A 17,285-nucleotide genomic window follows, 5' to 3' on the forward strand; every position below is an offset into this window, starting at 1 on the left:
TCGGTTTTCAGGTTCAGAAGTTCAGCATTACCGAGGGAAAGAGCCCATAGGCAGGCTGGCGCCTCAAATCTGGGGGCTCCCTTCATATATGAAGCGCACAGCATGATGTCTATGCAAATTCCAAACTGAGGAAAACGGCTTAAATGAAAGAAAAAATAAGGCATAGAAAACATTTATTTTGGTTGCAAATGACATCCTGTGAACAGTCCTTTATTATACTCATCAAAAATCTGATTTCAAGAGATGGTCACACTGTGGGGAAACAAAGCCTCTACTCGGGGCGACCTTCAGTGTGAAAGGAGGATTTCAGGAGGGGGGTGATATCAGAGCCAGTCAAAGTCTCAATCATAGGAAGACTGCTCATCTGCGTGGGTGAGGAAGTTTCCTTCGGAATCCTGGTGGTGTGAGCAGCTGTTGAAGCTGTTTTTTAGTTGGAGGGTATATCCTTCCAGATGGGACTGGGTGAGCCCCGTCTTTTAAATAACATTTATCTTGATCCAGATCAACCCACTGAATGGTGATGGTTGGTCAGACCAAGTTGGCTCCAATTACAGGACCCCAACCTCTAAAAGCCTAACAAAACCAGTAAAAAGATAGAAAAATGGGAGAAAGCACACAGCCGTGCAAAGACGAATAGCCAAACCCGAAAAAGCTGAATAATTATTTGGCTTTTTTGGAAATTGCCTACTTGGCTTTGGGCAGATTCCCAGGTTTTGGTATTTGGTAAAACCAAATCTCGAATATTGCCGAAACGGCTAATTTCAGGTTTATTTTCAGTTCGGGTATAGCGATATGCACAACCCCACTGTCAATAATCAGTAGCAGAACTGATAATACGTAAGAGTATGTAAGCAGGCAAGATAGTGAGCTTGTTCATGTTTTAACATTTAGCCAACCAAAGTGGACAGTGTAAAAAACTGCTTTAAACACAATTGTATCCCTACTTTGACGTAGCGAGGTCCTCTTGTACTCTTACAAAATCAGAAAACTAATATTTTCACTCTTCCTTCCAACAAGACTTGGATGGGTCACTAGCAGAACACAACAGTGCCGGGATCTCGGCAAGGCCATTCCTGTTCTCGTCTGGACTTCCTAGATTGGCTCAATACCCCACCCTTTTCCTGCCCAGTGAGCACTGTTATTCCCTCCCTTCCCTTATTACTGCATGAAAATAACACTGGGTTAAAGCATGAAGGGGGGAAAAACTCAACCAGACAGAAATGTCCACCCTTTAAAGGAAACAATGACCTCAGAAACCCCAAAACTTGAAAAAGTCTGGGAAATAAAAATTAGAAGTGTCCCAGCGCCCTCAGACTTCTTGTTGTGACAACAAATGTGTTTCAATCCAGAATCCTCTGCTTCTTGCTCGTTCAAGATATTTCTCCAAATGCTGGTTAACCTCACTAGCAAAGACCTTTCCGCTGCCTTCCATCAGTGATTCAGTCAGTCACTGAGACACGCTAGAGGGCAAAAGTGGAGCACCTCCAAGAACAGAAAGAATGTCATTGTTGAGCTGCGTCAGTGAAATATTTGGAAATCTTTAGCTGCTACAACTTCCACTTGCAAAGAGGAAGATTTATTAACTACCCTGCATCATTCATTTATAAAACCTATACCCTAAAATGTAGCCCACACGCCTGTCAAATAACCTATCAACTGTTAGAACAGGGTCCCCTGTTCTGTAGGAAGGGGGCCACAATACAATTTGGGCCAGCACCCAAGCAGGGCTACTTCTCCCAACTCCCCTATCCCGGGACGCTGTCTCTGTTCGTTTTCCTGAGCACGCTCAAGCATCCTCCCCATTCCTGGCACACGAGGCTGGAGCCCAAGCAGGGTTTGAGCAGCCAGGAAGAGAACAGACCACCTGAAAACACAACAGCACCCCAAGGAAAGCAATAAATGGTTAAGGAGGAGCTGAAGGGGTCCTTGACAGGAACAGGCCTGTGTGCCCTGGTGCTAAGGTCCGGCCTGACCCACTGCACTTTCTCAACCCTCTTGAGACTACACAGAATCATAGAGTTGGAAGGGACCACCACGGTCATCTAGTCCAACCCCCTGCACAATGCAGGAAACTCATAACTACCTCCCCCCAACACACACAGTGACCCCTACTCCATGCCCAGAGGATGGCCAAGATGCCCTCCCTCTCAACTGCCTAAGGTCATAGAATCAGCATTGCTGACAGATGGCCATCTAGCCTCTGCTTAAAAACCTCCAGGGAAGGAGCACTTACCACCTCTTGAGGAAGTCTGTTCCACTGAGGAATCGCTCTAACTGTTAGCCAGGCTTCCCTGGCTAACATAGCCAGAGTGTTCCACTGAGGAATCGCTCTAACTGTTAGCCAGGCTCCCCTGGCTAACATAGCCACGCAACACGTGGAAGGGAGCAAGCATGCTTGCCTTGGGTGAGTAAGCTGAACAGGCCGCTCCACTGCCTCCCTCCGGTTTCCATGACATAGCTAAGTGACCAGCGGCCAGGGATGAGGGAAGGCCTGAAACCACAATGGGTCTTCAACAGACTGGAAGGGTCTCTTCCATATGGACAATCTGTCCTACTGACTTTTTGCAAGGGTGGATGGGAGATCTAAGATCCCCCAAAGGACAGAAGTAATCCATGCTTGCCCAGGATATTAAGGGCAGACCTCTTCTATATTTTATCTTGTTAGTCTGTGTGGCATCACATCTGCATTTTTTTACCCTGGCATTAAAAGCAGCAGACAGCCTGTGTTAAAGCAGACATCAATTCTTGGAAAAATAGCCATGAAGACATCCCCAAAGCAAGAGACTAGATCAGAGAGGTGGTACAGAGACTCCACCTCCCTCTTGCCTCCTGCAAGCCAAGCACTGGGGGGGGGTCTCTGCATGCAAGGCCAAGTGCTTACACCCCTTTCCAAAAAGCCTGAGAATGAGGCAGCTAATCTTGGTGTAACTGATGGAGGCGACGTCCCACCCAAGTTCCAACCCAACCCCCTAACTGCACCATCTGCTTCTAACTATGCCCATGAGGGAGGAAGCCCCTGGGAAAGCAGAGCCCAGCTTCACCACAGTCTTTGAAAAATCCATCCCTTTTCATCTGCGGTATGGGTGCTGTCCCAAAGAAAGCTGTGCCAAGGTTTAATTAGTATATACATCACTGAAAAGTTCCTGATCCTTGAAGAAACTTTTTCAGCTGATATGGAAAAAAATGTTTAGTTGTGGGGGGGGGGGGTTGTTGAGTAGCTGTTAACACTCCCAACTACAAAACGACACTTGCAGAAAGCTGAAGTCACCAGCAACGGCGTATGCGTGCAAAAGCCAATTTTCCTACTGCTGCCGGCTAAAGAAGTTGAAGGGATTTGTCCCCTCCCCCACTGAAAAGAATAGCTCCCAATGATCATGGGAGGGGGGTTAATTCTAAAATGCAACACTTTTACCAGGTCTCTCTTCGGATGCATTCAATACCAGCTGCTCCAGTTAGAAAAACAGTTACCCAAATTGTCACAGGCTCCAAATTGAGGTCCACTACTCCTTATTCCGCCCTCTTTCCAACCAACAGAGCCCGCCACCCTTTCATCCTACTGAAGTCTCCCCAGAGATGAGCCCTACTGAAGTCTCCTCAGAGATAAGCACTTCTCGTCCCTCTACTGTTTCATTCCCAAGAGATCTTTAGAAGGAAAATGGCCAAGTTCTGCATGACTCCTTGCTTCAAGAGGCAAGAGGCTGCCACCAGCCAGCCAGCTGCTCTTTGTGCATGGCCCAAATTCAACAGAATAAACTCTCCTTATACACTATTTCTCCAAGGTTGAGTCAATATGAAGCCGATAGTAATGATATAGGACCAAGGCACCCACTTCTAAATAAAGCTCTTGTTGGTTTGGCAGAACACAGCCAAATGGTGTCCCCATTCTCCCCCCCCCCACCACCATATCACTAGACACGATCAGTATTTTTACCAATAAAGTCAGAACTGCTTGTCAGTTCCCCTTCTCTCCAAACTTAACCTCCATCCAGCTATTACTCTTTAGGAAAGATCTCACACGTGCAGGTCTAAAGGGATTCTGCCACCATCTGTACATCCAATTTGCATCAGGAGGATGCGAGAGGGCTTTTTGAAAAAGAAGAAAGTGAAAGAAAGGAAGGGGGGCAGGGTGAGAGGTGGGGAAGAGGAGTGAGTTATGCATTCTGGGAAGCCCTCCATGATTCGTCACATGGCATTAATCTGCTCCCCTCGACAATAGCTGCCGAATTTCGACCGAATCCCAGCTGTCGTCTTTTGAATGAAAGAAAACAAGATTTAGAGCGTCAAGCGTTGGTGCAGCTTCTGGGGGGAGGAGGGGGGGACTGTGGCTTGCATTCATTAGAGCCTGACAAAGGAGCTCGGCCTTTGTCTCCTAAATGGCTCATGTGCCCGATTAATTTGCTGAAGTTTTTCTCCCCCCCCCAAGGCAAACAAAAAATGCCAAAGGGGGCAAAATGAAAGAACCGAAGCAGACACTCTAGCACAGTTACCCGCCAGCACTGAAAAAATCTGCCCTTCAACAGTTGGGATTAGAAATGCCATCGAGGGGCTGCTTCCTTGGAAGAGCGGGCCGCCGTCCCATTTGTTGCTAACAGGTGGACTGAGAAGCCTCTGCAGCCGGCCCGCGCGGCCCTCCCCAGTTCCCCACTGAACTCTCGGATGCTTCCCACCACGCAAACACACATTTGGCCCAGCGACCAGAGGTTGATGGAAAAGTTGAAAGGAGGAGGAGCGTCAGGGTGACTTAGCCCACTTAGACAGGTGGGTTGGCTGAAAGTTTATTTATTTGGGACATTTTTGTGCCACCTTTCCATGCAGTTCAGGGTGCCCAATGCAGCAGTCAAAAAATTAAAACAAATTTTACATAAAACAAAACACAAATGCATAGACACCCACAAACAGGAGTGGGGGACACTGAAGAAAATACAAACAAAACAGAAAATTCTTCACCTACTGGCAGAAGACAGTGATTTGAGAGGGACAAATGACTCTCTGGGAGGTAATTCCACAATTTGGCACCACAACCGAGAAGGCCTGTTGTTGGGTTGCCACTCACCTAACCCCCAATGGCAAAGGCACCCCAAGCAGTGCCTCCGAAGATGACCACAGAGGACAGGTTGGTTCATATGGGAGCAGACAGCCCTTAAGGTAGGCTGATCCCCAGCCATACAGGCCTTTAGAGGTCAATGCCTTGAATTAGGCCAGGATGCAAATTGGGAACCAGAGCAGGTGGAACAAGAGTGGGGTGATATGGTCTCTACCACTCACTCCAGTCAGCATTCTGGACACAGCAGTCTGTATCCACCGTAGCTTCTAAACACTCTTACTTACAGGGCAACCCCATGTACAGCACATTGCAGGAGTCCAGTCTACAGTCACGCACCACAGTGGCAAGCTCTCTTTTGCCCAGGAAATGCTACAGCTGGCAGAAGGCCTCTACTGCAGCCTGCTTGTCCAGCAGGAGGCCCAGATTGTAAACCTGTTAATTTAGGAGGCATGCAATCCCATCCAAACCAGCAAGCACCTCCATTCCTGGATCAACCTTTATTCCCACCATCAGCACCTCCGTCTTGTTCAAGACCCCTCAAACTTTCCTCAGCTTTGAAAGCAAGTACAGCAACCAAGTGCTGTGTCCAACTCTGGTACGCCTTTGGAGCAGATGCCACACGCAGCAGCTCCGTTTCAGCATCCAGAAGGGATTGTACAATCTGCTGCAGATTCCATAATCCGGACCAAAGCATCAGCAGACCAGAATCACTCAATTCCAGGTGTCACCAAACTTTCCTAGAGCATAACTCAGTGGGGCTGCTACACCAATTTGGCAATACATACTGAAGACAATATTTCAGTCTGTGAGATCACTGAAACGTCAAGGTTCTAAGACAGGTCCGGTTCAGATAGTCCCTAGGAACAAGTTCAGTAAAATATGTCACCATTTAAATTTTCTCTCTCTCATTCTCTGATGTCAGCAGTCCAAGTAAGCAAGAAGCATCATGAAAAGGACCAACACTGGAGAACATCTATGCAAGCATGTTAAGCTGCATTGGGGGGGGGGTCTACTTTCATGTCCCATGAAGGCACACACAGAACACTGTGCATGCATCTCTTGCCTGCAGTAATCTGAAACCAGTCTTGTCTGAATGTGCTCTTCAGCCAGCAGTTCACATCATATGCTGGCATAACTAGGTCTTAAAATTGTGACATGGAAATTATGACCTCCCTTCTTCTTTCCCTCAAATCTAAATGTTATTTTGGAATCTCCAATTCCCAAGAGGCAAAAGGATGCTACCTCACCCAGCACAGCCACACACAGAGGTTATGTGGTTGTACACTACTGATGCAAACCACCGGAACTTCATTCGCAACATCTCTACTCCCTCCTGCTCAGGTCCATTAAAAGTCCACCTTCCTCTCCTTTGTTCTCACACACCTTTTCCCATTCCACTGACCAGGAACTAGAACAGCTGCCTGCAAGTCTGTGGTTCAGCCTAGCTTAGCTTCAATGCTGAGATTCCACCTAGACACCTCCCAGTTACAGTCTGGCTACTACTGTGCCGTGCCGGGGTTCGCCAGACAAAACGTAGGATGCCTGCAGGAAAGCTCTGCGTCACCCAACAGGGAGTGGCCACGGACTGCAACTCCATCCACCTTCCACTGCATGTGGAGATGGAGCCATGCCTTTACATGTGGTTGCATGGTACTCGCATCACAGCTCCACACATCCTGATGACTTGGCTCCTGCAAGGCCCGACGGCCAAGCTTCTTCCACTCTCCCTTGCCCTGGTCCCCAAACAGGTTTCAAAAGCCACCTCCGCCACTCTGTCCCAAGGCCGGCGCCTCATGTGCTTTACTGAATTGCTCATCACAACGAAGGCCAAGAGATCAACCCCCACCACTCAACACCATGCGGCCCCTGCCCTTCCTCTCCAGAACAGATGCAAACCACATCAACCAAAATACATTTCCTTCTCCCAGAGTGTTCACCAGGCTCACCTTTAAATTCATTCCTGTCCCCCTAAAAATAACCAGCAAACAAGTGATCACTTTCATACTTACAAGCACAGCCCTGTTCCATTGGGGAACGTCTCACACTTCCCTCCGTTCAAGCAGGCTTCAAAAGGCTGGGTGCATCGGAAAGCTGCAAGGAGAAGGCAGAGAGTTACCCTTCAGGGACAGGGGCTGCATGCAGAGAGCAATGGGGGTGAGCGGCATACCCAACCCTGTAAACAGACTTGGGGGGAGGGGCAATTTGTTGCACTTCGCATTTCACAACTATTCATTTTAAAAATCAACACAGCTGCAAACTCTGTTGGTCCTCCTTTCTCACAAGGCCAGCAACTCCAAGGGGGGGAGTCCTTATTCCCATTTTACAGATGAGAAACTGAGGTTTAGCTGCAAGGAGAACAGGAAGGCACTCACTGAGACCAAGGACCAAATGACACCAACAGCCCCGGGCTGTCTGTTATTTGCCCCTTCTGGCAGTGGCAAACTTTGGGGTCAGTACAGGTTCCACAATGTAACAGAACCACCATCTGGTTTAGATTTGCCCTGTGCGTATGTCACACACAAAATAAAACTGCTGTCATGTCATTTAAGCCAAAAACTGCATGAACTCCCTCAATATCCATAGTCAGTTCTGCTCCCCAAGGTCAATTGCCGAAGAGTTTTGGGGTGAAGAAAACGCAAGAAGGAAACAGTGTTCCTGGGGCGCAGAAGCCACCAATCTGAGCTGATTTCCCTGAGCTACAGTTTTATGTCGCATGTGCAATACGCGCACGCAAACACACATCACAAGCCGAAACCGAAGTGCTGCTGCAATAAACTGTGAATCCTGTACCCACTCTGAAATCGGACTGGAAGCATCGTCTGCACCTCGGGCTTGAGGACGGAGATTCAATACATCATTCAGCACCAAATGGCCAGGGTAGGAAGAGCAGGCAGAGTTAGGGTTGCTAACCCAAACCCTAACCCATCCTGGCTTCAGTCCCTCTCCTCGATTCAGCCCACACACCCCAAAGGGCTAGATTTAGAAACAGCAAATGTTTTCAGGGTGCTGAATTCCACACCTGTTCCATTCTGGAAAAATACATTCAGCTCCATCACAAGGCTGTTTTGCAGTGCGCCAATAACAGCAAGGACAAATGGCTACAAGCCACAAGTGGTTAACCAGCTGAGAGATCTCCAAGTTGATGAAGAGCAACTGCTAGGAGTGGAGCTAGTCCGCTTTTGCACCCAGAGTCACGAGCAGATGCCAGTTGTTTGGTACGCAAGGGTTAAAAAGGTATTACTAATATGGCTTACTTTGGCCTGGATAGCCCAGGCTGGCCTGATCTGGTTAGATCTCAGAAGTTAAGCAGAGTTGGCCCTAGTCAGGACAAGGATGGGAGACCACCATGGAAGACCAGGTTGCTATGCAGAGGCAGGCAATGGCAAACCAGCTCTGAACCTCTCCTGCTTTAAAAATCCTACAGGGTCACCATGGTGAAATGAAGAACATTATTGCATTGTCTTCCTCAGTAAGAAGTTATCTGAACAAAAATAATTATTTTTTCACCAAGAAAGGAGAGGATGCTTCAGAGAGGGTGTCCAAAGAATCTTGCATAAAAGCAGAGGAGTGTTTTGGCATGTGGTCAGAACGACTATGGCAGAGATGTGCATAATTCCTACCCAGGAAGAATCCCAGGTGCCAGGACATCCAGGCACCGTTCTGATGGCACTCAGGTTTCTTCACAGAGCTGGAACCTAGGAATTTAATGCTGGCTCTTCCTCCTCCTACAAACCTACAAATTGCACTGAGCAAGCTAAGGAGATGCAGCCTCCACTTTCAGGGTGCCATTGCATCAATGCCTGCAGGGAGAGTACGGCTGCAGAGGAAGAGGGATTCCAGAACTGCCTCAGTACTGGCCTGCCTCTGAATCGCTGCTGCTGAAAGTAGAGCTCCCAGCTATCGGAGGACTCAAGCTCTGGCATGGCTGTGGGCAGGATATTCCTGCTTGACAGTAAGTTGACCGTTCTATAAAGCGGGACCAATGGCAGCCTTTGGAGACGATGGGGGACAGAGGAGATAGTAAGGTTCCTTCGGGCCCTGGGTATCGGCTTCTTGATTCTGAGACAGAATGATGGTGCTTTCAAACTGGCATTATGGAATTACCAGTGGCAAACAGCGGATAGCCTCACACCAGCCATATGGAGAAATGCTGATAACCAGAAAAGACTTGGGTCCTCTCTCTTTTGTTTGGCCACTTTTTGTTTGCCACATAGAATCATAGAGTTGGAAGGGACCACAACGCTCATCTAGTCCAACCCCTTGCACAATGCAGGAAATTCACAACTACCTCCCCCCCACACACCCAGTGACCCCTACTCCATGCCCAGAAGAGGGCCAAGGTGCCCTCCCTCTCATGATCTTCCTAAGGTCACAGAATCAGCAATGCTGACAGATGGCCATCTAACCGCCTCTTAAAAACTCCAGGGAAGGAGAGCCCACCACCTCCCGAAGAAGCCTGTTCCACTGAGGAACCGCTCTAACTGTTAGAAAATTCTTCCTAATGTCTAGACGGAAACTCTTTTGATTTAATTTCAACTGGTCCGACCTTCTGGGGCAACAGAAAACAATTCGGCACCATCCTCTATATGACAACCCTTCACGTACTTGAAGATGGTTATCATATCCCCTCTCAGTCTTCTCCTCTTCAGGCTAAACATACCCAGCTCTTTCAACCTTTCCTCAAAGGACGGTCTCCAGACCCCTCACCATCTCCGTTGCCCTCCTCTGGACACATGGGCTAGGCAGTCTCATCTGGAAGGCCTAGACCGAGAGCGGCTTGGTTTCAATATTGGTGCTCCAAGGAGAAGCTGCCATGCAGCTGGGAAGTGTTCACCTTGCATCATCTCACACCACAAGGCTGCTGCGAGAGTTGCTACATATTTAGTTCATTGGTGGGAAAAACAGCTGTCAAGTTGCAGCCAACTCTGGCAAAGGCTTTCCAAGCAAGAGGCAAACAGAGGTGGTTTGCCATTGCCTGCCTCTGTGTAGCCACCCTGGGCCTCCTTGGTAGTCTCACTACCCGAGGGAAGGACCAAAAACGGCCCAGACCTGGGTGCCCTGCACCCTGCTTGGCGAGGGGAAGCCAATCGGCCTCTGCTCCTTCCCCATAAAATGAGAGCACAAGAGACAGAAGGGCATCGGGCTGCCCTGGAGGCCCAATGGGGAGGGCCGGCTGCAACAGAACAACGATTGCAGACTCTGCAGAGGTCAGGCTTTCTCCACGTCCTCAGCTGCCATACCACCATGTGGGGCCAGGAGACTGCAAGTGCAGAGCCGGCTCCGCTTCCTAAGGCTCTCGGAGGAAACAAAGTCTGGTTTTGTTTTGGTTTCCTAATGTGCAGCTACTCAGCTTTCGCCTCTTTCCCCGCCGGCACACGCACATACACACCTCACAAAACCCTACTCCTGAATTGTTCAGCTATTCACAGGGGAGGGGGGAGAAGAGAGAGGCAGGCTGCAAAGAGAGTCTGACAGAGGGGAGTTGTAAAGCACCCCTCCGACACACCCCTCCTCACTCGTGGGAAAACGCAACAGCTGCAAAGCAGAGCTCGCTCTCTCCACCCCAAACAAAAAAAGGGGGAGGGGGGAATCAGAGCCACCCATTGTCAAGCACTGAAGAAGGCTCTTGTACTTGCTGAAGGCTGCTGAGCGGGACTGGATCGGCCCCCTGACACTCAATACCTGCTGCTCCCCTCCTTCCCCCATGTGGGCTCGCTGGCTGCAAGTAACCTGGAGGGAAAAGGTGGGACTTGCCTGCCGCTCACTCGGAGAGGCCACACAAACTGAAACCAGACATGAGCCCAGAAAGCACCTGAAAAGGAGTCTTCCTCCCTTCTCGGAAAGCAGACACACAATTACTCTCTGTAGTATTATGACTAAGAGGGTGACGCTTCCCCCTGTACCCAGAAGGGGCCCTGACCTTTGATGGCCCTTGTGAAGGATCAGGAAGCCCCAGCAAGTCTTTCTACCGGCTGGGTCGTGCAGACAGACTCCACTGCAAAACCACAAAGGACGGAGCCAATACAAAATGCTGTGTCTGAGCTATCAAGGGATGAGCACACCTGTGTGCCACCCTCTAAGGGCTGACCCACTTGGGGCATCACTGGAAGTATTGCCAGGCAGAAGTGTCAGTGATGTGATTGCCAATCTAACCAACATGAACGCTGGGGTGGAGGGACCAGCCTAGAATGCTTCAGAAGCCCTCCCAGGTCTGGCCCCCAGACCCAACAATGGCTTCCTTTACAAGCCTGTCTCTGGAGCACCCTCCTTGATCTTTCTTTATTGGATTTCTTCAGCCCCTTCTTGCCTCAGTTCCCTGCCCCTTTGTTCAAGCCTCATTCTCGAGCAACCCCTTGCTTCTTCCTTCAGATCCCCTGCCCCTGGGCTTGAGGACCCTCAGCTACCCTACTTCCCCAACTTCTCAGCAGGAGATCAGACCCAGCCAAACAGACAACTGTCCATTCCCTCACAGCAGCTGCACTGCAAATGTTTAGTGAATGGAGCAGACAAACATGTTGTGCCACCACACCAGCTGAGCCAATCAGCGCTGGAGTGTTCAGTGTAAATCAAAACAATCTTCTATGGGACTTCCCAAGATAAGATGGTAGAGAAATGCCCGTTCAGAAAGGGTATTTGGAGTTAAGCAGCCGCCGACCCAGAAGTTGCAGCAAACAACAGAAGAGGTTATTCTGCCAAGGGTTTTATCAAGAAAGCTCAGCTGAGGCTTCAGGGAGCAGTGGGTGTTTTTTCCATTGGTCTTTGTGGGATCTGACAGCAGCAGTGGAGATCTCTCTCTTCTACCAGACTTGAAAAGAACAAGCCAGCCCACAGAGCATGGAACTAATAGCAAAAACATCCATCTCTTCATCTGGGTGTTTGCTAGGGCAGGGCAGGGCAGTGGTGGGACTACTAGGATCTCACAGACCCAGGTTGGATTCTCCAGTCTGCCTGGGAAGATCCCCGAGTGTCCCTGGGCCAGGGTCTCTTGGTCTCTCAGCCCAACAGCTCACGGGGTTGCTGGTGCAAGAATAAAGTGGAGGAGGGGAGGACCAACGTTATAAGTTGCTTTGAGTTCCCACAGGGGAAAAAGGAGGGTATAAATATCTGAATACATTTTCAGCAAGTCTCTGCTTCTCAGCTGAAACCTATCTCACAAGGTTGTTGTTGGGATAAAGTGAGTTATCTGTCAACTATGCCTTGAATCTCTAGAAGGAAAGTCCACGTCGAACACAAAAACATGTGTGGCTCGGCCGTTCTGCACTTTCCAGTCATGTACAGGCCTGACTCTGATCACAACTGCAGCACTCAAAACGAAAGAGGTATTTTGAAAACTTTCTCATGCTTGTCATGCACTAGCATAAGAAGCAGGGCAGATTTTCCTGAAGGGCCGACAACCCCCTCCCAGGAGTCCCAAACCCCAGGGCAGTCTTGCAGAAAGCCACTCGCCAGTTCAGGCACCTGTCAGAGCCACATCCAGGAGGCCCCAAAGCCTTTGCCGGCCAGAAAAACTTTCTTCAGGCCAACCACGATGCCTGAAGGGGGTGCTTCATGAGAACTCCAAGGAAGAGGCCACAAAGACTGGCGTCCCGGTGAAAGAAGTGGGCTCGGGTGGGCTAAATCAGAACTAGGACGGCCGTGAAGAGGAGGGGCTATGGGATCATGGAAGAGTGGCTGCTTTGTACCAAGAAGGAGCCAGGTGCAACCCCCTGGATCTCAGGTAGCAGGGGCCCACTGGAGAGCCACTGCCAGTCAGAGCGGACAGTACTGAGCTGAGCAGACGGCCCGACTCAGCAGACAGCTGCTCCATATGTCGCTCTGAACTGCCTCAAGGTCTTGACACTTATGATGGGGTGGTCTAGATGCATTCTGAAGATCGCTTCAATCCCCTGGTACGGAACTCCATTTTTAAATGCTGACACGAACTTAAGAGACAAGCTCCGCCCGGGCCCAACAAGGCAGCATGCGATGAGCAGGCATGTGAAGCTGGCTTCACTTGCTGCAGGCCAAATAGGCACAAGCCAGCTCCTACCTGAGGAGCACACCCCTCACGGCCGCTCAGGGGGACCCTCGCCTGCCCAGGTACAGGGAAGACCTCCCCCTCCCCATTCATTCAGCCCCCCCTAGCCTGGAGGAGCACCTGCAGTGGGTCTGGTCTTGCAACCGACTAGTTGTTGTTGGGGGGGTGCGGTGGGGAGGAACACTCCCTCCAGTCTCTAAGGAACAGGCTTCAAGCTCAGTACGCCTCCCCCAGCATATCCCCCCCCGCACAAGAAAGGGGGGGGGACAGCCTGGCTCCTTCTGCGCCTCCCCACCAGAAGTCCCACGTGCCAGGCGACGAGCGCCCTCCCGCCACGAACAAAGGCAAGCCCCAAGTGGACGGGCTTCGGAAGGAAATCTCTGCCTAGCGGGGGGGGGGGGCACAAGGCACAAGGCCCCCCCCCCCCGACACGCGCGCAGCTGCCCCGCGCGCGTCCAGCTCCGAGGCTCCGGATCGGAGGCTCCGCGAAACTTCCGTCCGGTTGTTTGTGCGGCGAGCCGAGCCGAGCAGGAGGGGCAGCGCCGCCCGCCCCGGAAAGCCGAGCGCCGTCACAAAAGGGAGGGGGGAAGGAAGGAGGGAAGGAAGGAGGGGGGCGGGGAAGGACGGGGGGGCCGCAGAGGAAACTCGGGCGAGAACGGAAGGCGCCCCACGCGCCCTCCCCCCCCCCCAAAAAAAAGCCCGACGGCGGAGGAGAGGACCGCCCGACGGTTCCTCCGACGACCCCGCCGGCTCCGGGGGACTGGCGCGCCTGCAGCCCCGGCCCCGCGGCGGGTGGACGTGCGCCTCCAGGCCGGCCCCGGGCCCCGGTCCGCCGTGGACGCCGGCCGAGCCCAAGCGAGGCTCCTCAGGCCCACGCTCGCCTCTTCGCCGCGGCCCCCCGCCCCGCCCCGCCCCGCCCCGGCACGCTGGCCGTCCGTCCGTCCGTCCGTCCGTCGAGGGCCCGCAAGCAGCCAACTCTGGCCCGGCCCAGGCTCGGCCAGCCCGAGGGGGCGATGAGCGCCCGAGGCGGCCGAGCGGAGGCCCCCGAAGCTCCCCGTCCAGCCCCGCCGCCGCCGCCGCCCCCCCGTCCGACCCACGCGCAGCCCCGCCGGCGCCCCGCGTACCTCGGCTCAGCACCGGCGGCAGCAGCAGCAGCAGCAGCAGCAGCAGCACCGACGGGGCGGCGGGCGGCGAGCGGCGGGCGGGCGCACCCTGCGGCCGCATCCCTGCGCTCCTGGCCGCCCAACTGGCTGCAGCGGCCGCGCCCGCAGGGCAGGCAGGCAGGCAGGCAGGGCAGCGGCCGGGCGCAGATGGCGCGCAGCCCCGCACGGCCCTTCCGCTGGCTCGACGGCCCTCGCGGCGCCCGGCTGCCTGCGCCCAGAGCGCGAGGGGACGGCGGGCAGGCGGGCGGCAAGGGGCGCGGCGCCCGCGAAAGAGGAACTTCTGGCCGGAAAGTTAGTTGTCGGAGTGCGCGCGAGGCCGGCCGGCCGAGGGGGCGGGGGCGTCTGGGCCGGGCCGCGCGCCGCTTTGCATCTTCATGCAGGGAAGCCCCTCCCCGGCCGGGCCCTGGGGCGGGGGGGAGGGAGGGAGGGAAGGGGCGGGGCGGGGCGGCCCTTGGCCGCGCCCGTCTGCGGGAGGCTCGCCAAAGCCCGCTCCGGAGCAGCCCCCGAAACGGCAGCGAGGGCCGCCGTCGCTCCGCCATCCCCGCAGCGCCTTCAAACGGCGGGCGGGCAGACTGGCCGCCCCCGGGCCTGGCTCGGGCCTTTGAGAAGCTGGCGGCCCCAGGCTGGCAACAGGCAGGCAACGGCCGTGCCGCAGCGTGCGGGGCAGCAGCCGTCCCAAGGCCTCCGCCCGCCCGCCCGCCGGGCACGGAGCGGCCGGCTGCCCGACCCCGAGGGCCACCGGGCCGCTCTTCTGTCCTCAGGCAGGCGCCGGCTGGGCGCGGGGCGGGCACGCCCGAGGCCTGTGGGTGTCAAGAGGCCCTCGGGCCGCGCCCAGCTCTTCGGCCTCTGGCCGGGCTATTCCGACGGGGTGCCCACTCGCTGGCTTTGGGGGGGGGGGGAGAGAGGTTTCCCCCCAGCTTGCATCGTATCCGAACCTGGGGCCCCCGGAGAAACAGGTTGGCTTCCAACCACAAGGTGTGGGGACAGCGGGGCCCCCGCTTAAAGGTCTCCCGAAGGAGGTTCGGCAGCTTCACGGGAGATGAAGTAGGACGCGAAGGAGAAAACAGCTCCGGGGAGGCTGGGCGCCTGGGAGGAAATGTTGCCCTTCGGCAGCGTTCTGCTTTCCAGTTCTTTCCAGCAAGGCGAGCGTTGGTGTCAGGAAGCAGAGGTCTGAGTGGCAAGCAAGCATGGCAGAGGAGATTGCCGTGCTGCAGCAAATGAAAGGAGCAGAGTCTCTGTCACGGCGCAGCATTCGTCATAATCAGCAGCTGGCAGGCTCCTGGGCCTAAACCTGGCCATGCACTGTGCATCTGTTGCCTTACAGCTGACTTATGGCGACCCCCTAGGGTTTTCAAGGCAAGAGACATGCGGAGGAGGTTTGACATGGCCTGCCTCTGCCTCACAACCCTGGTATTCCTTGGAGGTCCCCCATCCAAATACTAGCCAGGGTCAGGACTGAGAGAATGCTACTGGCCCAAGGTCACCCAGCAAGCTTCCGTGGCGCCAGTGGGGATCCGAACCTGGGTTTCCCAGGACCTAGGTTTCAAACCTGGGTTTCCCAGGTTGAGGGGAGACATGATAAACTTGTTTAAGTATTTGAAGGGAGGTCATGATGAGGGAACTAGCTTGTTCTCTCTTGCTTCAGAGACTAGGACACGGAGTAATGGATTTAAACTAATAGAAAAGCGATTCCACCTAAACATTAGGAAGAACTTCCTGACGGTGAGGGCTGTTCGACGGTGGAATGTGACGGTGGAATGTGCTGCCTCGGGGGTGGGTGGGTGGAGTCCTCGTCTTTGGAGGTCTTTAAGCAGAGGCTGGATAGCCATCTGTCGGGAGTGCTTTAATTGTGGGACCCTGCATGGTGGGGGGAGGGTTGGGGTCACTGGGGATGTGCGGGGGAGGTAGTTGTTAATTTCCTGCATTGGGCAGGGGGTTGGACTAGATGACCCTGGTCGTCCCTTCCACCTCTATGATGCTATAATCCGACAGATTAACCACTACTCTCGCTTCTGCTGCTAGCCAGAAACAAAAAGGGCTTGGAGCTGCGGCCTGTTGCCTGCCATTGCTTCCTTCTAGGGTTTTCCCAGTAAAACTAGTTACTGCCCAGGAGTTTATGACTTCATTTGAAAATAGTTAGCCTGTTTTTTCTTAAAAGCTTAAAGTGCTTTACAATTAAAATCACATTAAAAAACAGACTAATGCAAAAGATTTGCAGTGTTTGCCCTATTCACAAAATCAAAAGTCACAATAACAGAGGCTCAAATTGATTCCTAGAAATGTTCAAAGAATCCATTGGCCTCGGGAACCAGAATGTTCTGTGGATGGTTGACATGCTTGTGGCCAAGCACCCTGCTTCTCCCAAGCATTTTCTTTGGAGGGTCCTGCTTCTCCCAAGCATCCTTCAACTCCTGAGCATCTTCTCCTGAGCATCCTGTGACATCCTGTGAGCATCTTGTATCCCCTGACTTTTCCTCCCAAGCATCCTAGTTTTCCTGACATTCTGCTTCGCCTAAGTGTCCCCCCCCCCAAGTGTCCTCCCCTTGAGCATTTTTCTCCAGCACTTCCTGCTTCCTGGCTGATCCTTTGGTTCTCACAGGAGCTGAATAAGCCAAGGTACCAGGACAACTATTAAAACGACTGGAGGAAAATGCACCCTGACTCTGAGCAAGTGCAGCTTAAAGCCCGTTGGAGAAGCTGCTCTTTGGCTTTGATGGCAATGAAAAGGAAATATTTGTCTGCCACAGTTGCCTGAGCACAGTGTTGTCTGGCAATGCTGTTACGGGTCATTGCATCTTGGTCAAACCCTTGACAGCTCCTGAGGGCCAGTTTGCTAAACACTTCACAGAGAAACTTGATTTCTGCCTATCCAACCTAAGCAGAGTTACACCCTCCTACGCCCACTGAAGTCAATGACACTTGGATGGCCCTGTTGAACTCCGTATCTGACATTGCCCAGACTGCCTTTGACAAGTACAGCTTGTCTGCTGGGTACAGTCATTGTGGGAGAAAACCAATCTCATTTTAGTAACATCCAGATTACATTTACTAGTTGATGAGG

General features: G+C 52.9%; 1 protein-coding gene across 1 annotated transcript in view; it reads right to left on the reverse strand.

Moving 5' to 3' along the window:
• NOTCH1 (notch receptor 1) overlaps positions 1-14,285 on the reverse strand; it is a 97,952-nt gene extending 83,667 nt beyond the window's left edge. The window contains exons 1-2 of the mRNA XM_056860203.1: positions 13,766-14,285; positions 7,054-7,135 (exon numbers count right to left, since the gene is read on the reverse strand). Of these exons, the coding sequence (XP_056716181.1) occupies positions 7,054-7,135; positions 13,766-14,285 (602 nt within the window). The remainder of the gene's footprint in view (positions 1-7,053; positions 7,136-13,765) is intronic.
• Positions 14,286-17,285: the final 3,000 nt, after the last annotated feature.

The sequence above is a fragment of the Euleptes europaea genome, chromosome 14, assembly GCF_029931775.1.
Source record: "Euleptes europaea isolate rEulEur1 chromosome 14, rEulEur1.hap1, whole genome shotgun sequence".
Taxonomy (NCBI): Eukaryota; Metazoa; Chordata; class Lepidosauria; order Squamata; family Sphaerodactylidae; genus Euleptes; species Euleptes europaea.